General features: G+C 40.0%; 1 protein-coding gene across 2 annotated transcripts in view; it reads right to left on the minus strand.

The window, feature by feature from the left end:
* DMD (dystrophin) overlaps positions 1 to 12,009 on the minus strand; it is a 2,068,501-nt gene that overhangs the window by 360,135 nt on the left and 1,696,357 nt on the right. For both annotated transcript variants that reach the window (XM_080795194.1, XM_080795193.1), the window contains exon 56: positions 9,112 to 9,284. In XM_080795194.1, the coding sequence (XP_080651320.1) occupies positions 9,112 to 9,284 (173 nt within the window). The remainder of the gene's footprint in view (positions 1 to 9,111; positions 9,285 to 12,009) is intronic.

Raw genomic sequence — 12,009 nt, forward strand, 5'->3', positions numbered from 1 at the left:
AATGTTATTTATAGCATCACTTATGATTGACACAAAGTAGAAGCAACTTAAATATTCTATACTTGGGAGTCAGTTACATATATAATGGTGAATTCATACAATGCAGTGTTCAAATCCTATGAATCCTATACACTATTCAATGTGATGGCATCAGCACGTATTTAGGGATAAGGAAGTGATCACCCTGTCCGTTGCTAAGTGAGAATACAGCTTCCCAAGCTGTCAATAATCTATTTTTATAAAATGTTTGTGTGTGTGTATTTGTGTGTACACACGTGACTCTGCACAAAAAAAAAATTCTGAAATGACAACTACTATAGTCCTCAGAGGTAGGTTTAGAGCTGATTTACTCCTTCAGCTTTCGATTTCAAATTGTCTGAACTGTCTTTCCATTATGAGCAATACAAACGTTATATCCAGAAAAACAGAAGGCATTTCCATCAGAGGGATTAAACCATTCAAGATGCTACGGGCATTATTATCTAAGAAAGGAATCCGGAAATACCTTAAATACAGATTTATTATAAGAGCACGGACCGCATAGAGGGTAGAGTTCCCTTCTTGGCTGCTTCTGTTCCCTTTCTCTTTCACTTACCACTCTTCCATGATAAGCCCAAAAGAGAATTCCTTATACAAGATGTTAGCTGTTTAATGGCATGTAATGCCTACTGGTTACAAGGATTCCCTGGGGTGTTTGGAATTTGCACCGTGGTCCCCTCAAGGGTAAGCGAGGATGTCAAGTGGGACATGTGGGAGGGTGGGCGGGGAGAGGCACAGTCCAGATGTGGAAAAGCAGCACATGGAAGAATAAAGAACTTTTGAGCACCACTATGTCTCCATAAGGCCTTGGGAGTAACAGAGTGAAAGGTAAGGAAGAATGTAAAGATGCCTCATGAACGCTTGACCTCCCTTTCTCTGGTGGAGGCGTCTGGAAGAGAATACAGATGCTGAAAGGCAGGCTTCCCATGGTGAGGGGTCCGGCTGCGGCTTCTTTCGCATGAGGCACTGCTACAAGCCTGGCTCAAGGTGAAATGGGGTCGACTAATCATTACCAGGTCAATGAAACCCTTTGTGTCCCCAGGAGGAAAACATGGCTCTGAGACCCAGGCAATTCAGTTCTAAAGGATCTAAGAGAAATTTCAGAGTGGGAGACAGGGAGATAATGTTAAGGGCCAGGGAGGCGGGACAGTCCAGAGAGTTAACAGAGGAATGGAAAAAGGACCTAGGACCTCAGGTGACAAAAGGCTCTCGGGGACCTAGAATGTGGAACTAGGTAACATTTCGGAATGTTTGATCACCTTAACTCCATATCAAATGACTTTTTTTTTCCTTGCTAACGCATGAGAGTGGTGACAAGAATGTAAGCAGACGGCTCACAAAGGACAAGGGATACTGGGTAAGGGCCGGAGAGGAAAACAGCAGCCTGTTAACAGCTCCTGACTGAAACCCACACGTATAAAGATAACCAGTCTGAAGCCCTGGTTCTCAAACTTCCGGGGGCATAAGAAACCTGTACCTGTGATCAGCTTGTGTTAGGTACAGACTCCCAGGTTCTGCCTCCAGACTTTCTGTACTTGGAACAAGAACCCTCACAGCTGAGCAGGGGAACTCTAGGACAGTTCTTTAAGAAAGAATTTCTTGAAGTATTTCCTGTATGCCCTAAACGTTACTGGTCGGTCTCCACAGGGCAGGGTGGCATTTGTCAAGGACATGATTTTGAAGGCTATCTAACCGTAGTAAAACACCACGAGCTCAGAAAACATTTTCTTTGGCTATGCTAAGCTTGTGAAGTGTCTTCAAGACACATTTCTAAGGCAATTGTTGGAAGGAGCTGCCCTATTTTTATTTTCAAGATTTTATAACAAATATTCCTAAAAGATCAACCTATGTTTGTACTGGAAATGCCTCTCTGGAAGATGTGTCTTTCTATTTGTAATGACTCTTTTTTTTTCCCCTCCTGGTTTTATCATAGACCCCAAGGGCTGGAAGCAACCTCAGGGATTTTTGTTCAACCCTCTTGTTTTGCAAATATGGGAGCTGAGATACGAATGTTTAAAGACAGTGTGGAGGCATGTAACTTGAGCTGTTGTATTTAGACATGGGAAATGGAAGCTGCAGACTTTTCTTATGTGAGGAAATCCCAACCTTCATGGTTTTCAGCAAATGCTTTGGATCCCTGAGCAAAAAGCCTTCCTGCCGATTGGCAAATATACCCTATTTACCCCTCCTTACTACTCAATGGAAAATAAATGTGGAGGTTGGAAGGGGCATACTTAGCTCTTAACCATTTTCTATTAATCTTTATGAATGAAGACAAGAGCTGAGGGGCTACTAGCTTTCAACAAAGCAAGTGTTGATCTTTAATAAGCAGGTAATGTCTACAGTTTGTAAGGCTGAGGTAAAATGCGGAACCTCTAGGTGTGTCAGGATACAATGCTTATCTTTAAGGGACCCTTCGGTGTCAGGGTGCCAAGAATTATAAGGGCTGCTAAAGTGATTGTTAGTTCTCTAGACACAGATATTTCAAGTATGATTGGGTTGATGCCTAGTTTGAAATCCTTAATAAAACTTTACTCTGAAAGGCATGTATTCTTTTTTTTTTTTTTTTTAAAGATTTTACTTATTTATTTGTCAGAGAGAGAGAGCACAAGCAGGCAGAGTGGCAGGGAGAAGCAGAAAGAAAGCAAGCCCGACCCAACCCCAGGACCCCGGGACCACGACCTGAGCCAAAGGCAGTGGCCCAACCCAGATGCCCCTGAAACACATGTATTCTTAAAGCAAGATGTGTTACACTGAATTCCTTTTTCACGTTGACTTCTTTGGTAGAACTAATGATGTCCTCCTGTATATCTTGGGTACCCCTGTGTAATGAGATAGCACTTGAGCATATAGAAAGAGAAGGTAAGAATGCAGAAGTAATAAGGAATCATAGACATAAAATGGGAGCTTTGGGGGCTTTAAATAAAGAGAGAGAATTAAACTCAAAGAGAAGTAAACTTTTTTTTTTTTTTTGTCCAGCTGGGCCATGAACTCTAACTTTCAAACATAATTAACATTCCAAGAGTAAGAGAAAGGAGGTCAGAAATAGTCAATGTCTAAGTTGCATTTTTTCTTCCTTAAATTAGAAAGACTGGGCCTCCTTTTGCTCTTTGTTTATTCTCTATCATAGAAAAACCTCTAAGCTATTCTAACTTCTAATACTGATCACTCTCTAAGAGTTTTATTTCTGTTGTGGACTATATCATGTTAGTACTCTTGCCTCTCAAATTAGCATTCAGAATTCCGTAAAAGTGAATACTGGCATATAACATTCACAAGTTTTTCTCCCAAATACGAAAACCTCACAGAATGTAAATTTTTCTGAAATTGTTGTTGACAACATATGTGCTTCTCACGGCTAATAGTATATACAATAATCTGGAAAATATAATCTGGTGACAGATTGCATTAAAATCTGCATTCATATTTCTTATGGAAAAAATTCACTAGACTGCTTCCCAAATTATTAATATTTTCAAAATTAAAATGCAAGGTTGCAGAAATGGAATATTTTAGAAAGAGAAACTTTTTTTTGGCTGATCACAATTCTGATGTTGGATAATGTCATCAATAACTGTGTGTTTGTGTGTGTGTGTGTGTGTGTGAATTTGCTCATGAGTGTATGTATGCATGCAAATAAAAATTTTTTACTTTATTTTTCTCCCACCTAAAACAGCGTTTTGCTTTGTTTGGTGGCATTCAACTCTCACTGAGGATTTACTTCTTTTTATACCTCTTGGACATAATGCGATGTGATAATGCACACGGAGCAGATGTCATATGCTTTCCTTGAACTAAATTATGAGATGGTACTATACAATTTCAATTAAAGGATTCTTTTCTCTCCAAGACATCTTATCTACTTTTTCTTACACCCTACCTTTGAACTTCATTGGTGCCATTTAAATATTAAGAAAGCAATGTAGAAAGATTCAAAATTTGCCCAGATTCATATAAAGTAACTGCACAATTAAAAATAATAGGTTGGTAGAATTGCTAGGGAAATTGAAGAGACCGCCCATGTCTCTGCTTAACTCTGAAGCAGTTATGTGCTCAAGATCGTACGCTAGGCAGTTAGTAATAGAGCCAGAAGAGAAAGTAGGTCGCCCAAATGCCAGTCCAAGATTCCTTCTACTCTACCTCACTGACTCATTTAGAGCTTGGATAGATTAGCCAGACAGAAAGTCAGTAAGGAAACAGTGGCTTTGAATGACACATTAGACCAGATGGCCTTAACAGGTACATACAGAGCATTCTAGCCCGAAACAGAAGAATACACATTCTTTTCAAGTGTACATGGAAGACTCTCCAGGATAGATCATGTGATAACCCACAAAACAAGTTTCAAAAAATTTCAGAAGACTGAAATCATATCAAACATCTTTTCTGACCACAGCAGGATGAAACTAGAAATCAATCACAAGAAAACAACGGCAAGAAACACAAACACGTGCAGGCTGAACAACATGTCACTGAACAACCCATAGATTGATGAAAAAGTCAAAGGGGAAGCCAAGAAATACCTGAAGGCAAATGAAAATGAAAACACAGTGGTCCAAAACCCTTAGGACGCAGTGAAAGCAGTTCTAAGAGGGAAGGTTATAATGATAAAGGCCTGCCTCGGAAAGCACAATCTCAAATAAATAATTAAATCTTACACCTAAAGGAAGTAGAACAAAGTCCAAAGTTAGTAGAAGGTAGGAAATAATAAAGATCAGAGGGGAAATAAATGAAACAAGAGACTTAAAAACAATACAAAACATCAATGAGACTAAGAGCTGGTTTTTTGAGAGGATAAACAAAATATGAACTCTTGAGTCAGAGTCATCAAGCACAAAAGAAGGAGGAGTCACTATTTACCTGGTAGGAGAAATACCATGATCACAAAAGAAGGAAGAGGACTCGAATAAAATCAGAAATGAAAGAGGAGTTACTATGGACATTACAGAAATACAAAAGTTTGGTTATAAAATATTACTATACAAATTATATGCCAACAAATGGGACAACCTAGAAGAAATGAAAGAATTCCTAGAAACATACAGCCCTCTGAGACTGAATTAAGAAGAAATAGAAAATGGGAGCAGATACCTAGCAATGGAATTGAATCGGTCATCAAAAAACTCCCAACAGACAAAAGTCCAGGACCAGATAGCTGCACAGGTGAATTCTACCAAATATTTAGAGAAGGTTTAATACCTATCCTTCCCAAAGTATTCCCCTCAAATAGTAGAGCTTAGAGTTTTTTATTTGTCTAATTTAGCTGAAGGCAGCAAGCACAGCCCCCTGAAACAACTGTGAATACTTAAAGAAACGTGCCATCCGGTGTAAATGAAAATAGTACAGGGAAGACCTCAAAGTGAAGGAACAGTCAGAGAGGGAAATATTCAGAGAGGGATTTGGATGAAAAGGTGGAGGATGAAAGGAAGGATGGCATTCCAAGGGTGAGGACCAGCAAATGTATGTACTCATATGGGCAAGTGAGAAAACTGGTGGAGAGCAGCAATGGGGTTAAAAAGCAGAATCTCCTTGGCTCAGAGAATCCATGCTGGGGAATAATTAGATCGCTGCTTGGTGAGGAAGGAACTGGGAGGTAAAGGAAGAACGGGAAAGAGAAGGGATTATCAGGGTCTTAGCAGGTGGAGAGTAGACGAGCCACGAGCCACTGCATTCTGATGACTACACATAAATTTCATGAAAGCGATGATTTTTCTCTTGCCAGTTTCATGCAGTTGTATCCTCAGTGCCTAGAAGAGTGCCAAGTACATAGTAAAGACTTAGTAAGTATTTGTGGAATGAGAAAAATAAATGAATGGACGAGTAAAATATGGGCACCGACAAGACTGAAGTTTTTGAGCAAGGGAATAATGTGCTAGAAATGTCCAAGGAAGAATATTTTTGTAAATGTGTTATGGATGATGTTAATGCATAAAGAAAAAGAGACAAACCTATCAATATATAAAGACATGATGGAGACTTATGTAAGAATCATAATCATAGGCAGAGAAAAGACATAGGACAGAAAAAAATAAATGGAAGGAAAGTGACATAATCTGGACTTGGAACCAGAAACACAAGGATACCTCTTATGAGCCAATGGAAAGCAAAGGGATAATGCAAAATCATTTGGATTCCAAGGAGGTGACGGGGATGAAGGAGGGCACTTATGATGAGTGCCGGGTGATGGACGGAAGCGTTTGAATCACTGAATGTTGCATCTGAAACTAATATTACACTGTCCCATTAACTACCTGGAATTGCAATAAAAATTTGAAAAAATGGACACCTGTGTAATTAAGTACTGATGTCTCTATACTTTGAGATAGAAAAATGGCTTCAGAAGCCCTTTTAAGATAATGAACAAACCTACATCTTTTATAGGATGACATGTTATAGCTTGGGCAAACACCGGGCAGTTTCTCTGTGCTATCTTTGCAACTAGTTTTTACTTGTGGTGACTTTTTACCATAAAATAATGCTGATGGAGGAACTGACCAGACTCATAAAGCCAGCTTCTCAGCATCATGAATGGTTCTGTGTCTGACTCTTCCGGGGTGCAGTTCTCCTGCCTCATCACCATCCGAAATTGTTGCCTGTACTGGGCTGCTTTTGGCTGAAACCTGCCATTCAATCTGGACTGACGGATACCCTTCCTTCAGTGATATGTCAGGAAAGGGACCGAAGCACTCTGATGTGAAGAATTACTTCTTTTTTTCTTTTTTTTTAAAAATTTGTAAGCGAGTGCTTAAAACACAAAGTGTATTATGAGAAAGGTCTACTTAGAAGCCGAAACCATTGATTGGAGTATTTAAATTCTGGAATTTGCAGCACCTTAGATAAGCCAAGGTAACTGTTTTCCACTTGATTAATGACAGCAAGAATTAAACTGCAGGGCCTGGCATATGGGAAATTGCTGAGAACGAAGAGCCCATATTTTGGCTGACGCGCTGTTTGCCGCTTTCGATTCCCCTTTCATTTCATCAAGTTCACATGAAGGAGAGGAAAGGCACTGAGTGATGTGCAGAATAGTCAGAGCAGCTTTCTTCTTTCTTCTCCACAAAAAAGAATAACTTTCTTCTCTTTTAATTTATCTGCCAATATCTTGCCCATTTCACACATCTCATTCCTTCTTAATGACAGAGGTTATGAAAGTGGCCTTTGTCACTACGCACACTGACCTCTCTTCGAGTTTAAGCCACGGGAAGCGAATGGAGTCTCGCTGCCTTTGAAAATGCCACTGCCCACTGTTGTCCCCAGTGCATCCTAAACACATTGATACAACGTCATGGACCAAACAGGGAGGTAAAAATGAGTGTGCTGGAAGCTGGGATGCAAACTTGGGGGGAAAACCTTATAGGTAAAAAAAGAAAAAATCCTTTCCTACTCTTAGAAATATCTGCATCTCTTTTCCATCCTTTCATGTAGTATGTATTTATGTGTCAAAGTTAGGTGAGTCCTACCTTTTCCTTTCTGCTTTATACCCTACAGGATAATATGATGGTTAAAAGCTCAGACAGTGGAGCCGGACCCCCTGTATTCAGTCTTGGACCTGTAACTTACTAACTAAATGACCTTAGAAAAAATTATTTAGCCCCTCTGCACCTCACTTTCTTTAAATATAAAGACAGAATAGGGGCGCCTGGGTGGCTCAGTGGGTTAAAGCCTCTGCCTTCAGCTCAGGTCATGATCCCAGGGTCCTGGGATCAAGCCCCACATCAGGCTTTCTGCTCAGCAGGGAGCCTGCTTCCTCCTCTCTCTCTGCCTGCCTCTCTGCCTACTTGTGATCTCTGTCTGTCAAATAAATAAATAAATCTTTAAAAAACAAACAAACAAACAAACAAAAAAAAATATAAAGACAGAATAATAACAGGGCCTATCATGTAGGGCTGCTGAGAGCATTAAGTGGGTCAAGAAATATAAAGTGTCCATGGCATGTAACGATAGGTGATGCACCGTGCATTAGTTGCTATCATTCTTATATTTCACATTAATACAGGTTTTTACTAGAGTGCTTTTGTATTACAAAATTTCAGTGCTATTTTCCCTCATTATTGAAGTAAATATGCTTTATGTCAAAAGCCTGGCCAATTCAGAATGGTAAAGAAGAAAAAGAAATTTCCATTCTGTAATCTTACGACCTAGAGTTAGTACCACCTCCCAGGGTTTAGCGCACTCCCTTGTATCCACCGCGATGCCCATTCACCCTCTTCTACCACCCTCCACTCCGACCCCTCTCCTAGACACAGAAGAAAGCACAACACATTTTTATGAAGACATGTGAATTAGGACAAGCAACTGATTAGAAAGCAGGAGACCTGACCTCCACTCTCTGTACTTCCCGTGTCATTTACGTGACACCGGGCATTTCACTTAACTATCCCTGCTCTTTGACCCCCACTGAACCAACTCACAATGGGCGTAGCAAGAATTTTACTCTGCACTCCTTATAACAACGCTGAGCTGTATCCACTAGGTTCTCAGGAGAAAGGTGATACAAAGAAAGGGGCAACTATACAAGAGAGGAGAGTAGAGAACAACCAAAGGCTTAGTCTCCAGAGGACGCCGTGACAAAATCTGAGAGGGAGCTAAAGTCCAGAAGTTTCTATAATCTCTCCCTAGTGGCAGGAGCTATGGAGAGGTCTCCTCGAAAGTTAAAAGGCATCCGGGTATTTAAGGAATGTCCTCTGTTATGCATTTAGAATAATGCCAAAAAAAGAATTCCATGATAAACATATATTGATTTTATCACTTTTTGTATAATCCTGTGGTAAGCCAAGAGAGAACTCTATCAAATTAGGATAGCTGTGTTCCTCATTTAAATTCACTCTAATGTCTTAATATGCATCTCTCCCATGGTTATAAAACACTGCCATTTTAATCTAATCTGAACCCTCAAGTATCATCTCCATACCAAGCAAATGAATGATTCATTTATTCAAAATAAAATGAATCATTGCGAAATTGGGTGATTTACATAAACATATGAGATATTAGCCGCTTGAGCTACGAAAGGGAATGAAATCTTCCCATTTTACTTCATTTCTGGCTTTTTCGCTCCCGATCTTTTCCTACCTAATGTTGAGAGACTTTTTCCGAAGCTCACTCCACTTGAAGTTCATGTTGTCCAAACGTCTTTGCAACAGGGCTGCATCATCAGAACCTTCCAGGGATCTCAGGACTTTTTGGCCATTTTCATCCAGGTTGTGATAGATATCTGTGTGAGCTTCAATTTCTCCTTGGAGGTCCTATGAGACAGCAGGAAGAAGAACACGGGCAGAATTACCAAACAGAAGAGATTGGCTAAATGTGAGTCTGGAGAACTGTAAAAAATAAACTGCCTGTTCCAAAGACGTTTCCATTAGGCCACCTAACAAGAAGATGCACCTCCAACTCACTCTTCTTGGTTTATTATCTCTTCATGTTATTATGTAGATTGGCAGTGGACACCTTGTTAGGTCTAATAAATTTGTTCCTCAATGATATGAATTGGAACATGATGCACCTGCAACTTTACAAATTTTGTAAGTTACACTGACGGGTCCACAGACAAAAGATGATGTTTTCTGGAAGTGATATGAAATAACATTCCGTGATGAAGTGCACCCCAGGGCCAATCATGTCATTACACTACGGGTTAAGTCATATTTTCCATGCATCTAAGTAATCTGTAGAGTTGACTCAGACCATAAAAGCATGGGGAGACTAATAAACAAGGTTGTGCTCGGTCTACAGCTCCAGCACATTAATGGGATTCTATCATAGGAGAGCATCTTCTTGACAATACACATTAAGTTCACCTTGGCATTATAGCATCACACATTTATTACAGCATCATACATTCATTAGTAAGATTTTCCACTTAAAATACCGTCGTAGTTTTAGGCTTGACAGGTAGAAAGTCCATAGGACCTTGATAAGAGTTATCGTAAGAGATTACACATTCCACCTCATTTGTATATACACAGAACAAGAAAATTATCACAGTAGAAGCATCTGACCTTTACATGGTATGTCTTCCTGTGTAACATTTTCAGCTTGAACCGGGGACTACAGCACTGATCCTGTTGCATGGCAATCCTGAGAAAAACCAGCGACTGAAAGAGCCCTGCTTTAAAATGCCAACTTTGCTTACATTCTGTTGACAGAATGAATTTCAGAGCACAGGCTTCACCAGTCAATAATAATAAACAGCCACTTTGTACTCCTCGCTAACCGGTGGCCAGGCCCGTGGGTGTGGGAGGGACCTCAAAGAGAGGAGGCCTGGAATATGCAACTGACAGTTTATATTAAACAGCCAACTTTTCTTATCATTTTGCCATTATAAGCCAGAGACATTATAAATTCATTTTATATATGTGTTTCCCTCCTTGTTCCCAACAGAACAGTCAAAGCCAAAGGAACATTCCTCAGAGAGCTGCCGGGGACCGGCATTCCTTTCTGCCTACACAATGAATGGAGGCTTTGTACATTATCTGACTTGCTTTTAGAGATTTGTATGCTTCTGTTCAACAAGTTGAAAAATTCATTCTGAAGCTCCGAACAATTGGATTGATCTGTGTAACTAGGAACTTTTTTTTCCCGTTCCCTCTTTCTAAAATAGAATTAAATTACTCTTCTGAGGCAAGGGGGCAGTGGCCGCAGTAACATGTTAGCAACTCTGAAGGACTGGCCTGCATTTTCAGTCTCTGACTCTTAGATTCAGAATGTTGCACAGGTCAAGTAGATGGACGATGAATGTTTCCCATCACTCTTTTTGGCAGCCAAAGTATCATGGATGGATCCCTAAAGAGAATTCCGTCCCATTCTCTGTCATGGGAAGCCACAAGGGGGAAAACAGATCGAAAGACATCCAATGATGAAAGAAGGGAAATACTCCAACAGACCAAGTAGCCTCTACCTCTATCCCATCACAAACAGGTTCCTTCTGGAAGGAAATAGCCTGATTTTGAAACGAGCTCATGTGGTGGAAAACTGGTACGGGGCTTCTTGCCGCATGGAGTCTGATAAAACAAACATATTTCTCTTCTTGGTGTGTGTACCTACACGGCACAAACTGCCCTCCCGAATTTGCCACTTCCTCAGGAAAGGAGAAAAGTGAGGTTAATTTAGCTGAATAAATCAGGACTCCAAAGCAAACAGATCCAAGTTATCCACATAATTCCCCCACTTTTCCCTTTTTACTTTACTTTTCTTCTTATAGTACTTAATTGAAAACTTTGCCTCAGAGGACACACTTAGGGGATTGAAACCAAACCTTTAGCTGCTCAAGAAAATAAGATATATTGTGGCTAATACAACAAGCTTTTTCATTAACATGCATACAAATGAGAGTTCACCTGAATTTTTATATCCTGCATTGAGACTGAGACCCAGGCTCTATCAATGGTTCCTCAGGATTATGTATATCAAGAAATCATCAATACCTTCTTGAAAAAATGAGAGGTCTTCCCAAGCTTAAATAGGAAGTTGATTCATTAATTTGTTAATTTTCATCTTTGCCATTTCCATCATATCACACAGAAACATCACTGTTGTTGTGTCATCAACAAAGAAGTAAACAGAAAATCGGTAAACCGGTATTTACTGAGGACTGATTATCTGTCTAGTCTCAGCTGGGAGAAAATGAGAGGTATGCAAGAGACAGCTCAGTCTTTATACTTCCTGAAATCTAGCGTGTGCTTTTTATTTAATTCATATTACCAACTAAATATTGATGGTAATTTCCTGCCACACCTCATACATGTTGGCATAAAAACTACTCCCCACCCCTTGGAAGTTCAGAGTGGCTGAAGTCAAGTCTTGGCATTAGCCAAAAGGTAACTCATAGCTCGGTATTCCTTCTCTGGGTCACGGTGCTGGCTGAGAGCGACAAATGACACGAACGGTAAAAGGTATAAAACACAAATATACCTCTTTATTCTTCGTCTTGGTGCCATGAAGTACATGTTTTCTCTATTTTTCATATGAGAG

Source organism: Martes martes, assembly GCF_963455335.1.
Source record: "Martes martes genome assembly, chromosome: X".
Classification (NCBI taxonomy): domain Eukaryota; kingdom Metazoa; phylum Chordata; class Mammalia; order Carnivora; family Mustelidae; genus Martes; species Martes martes.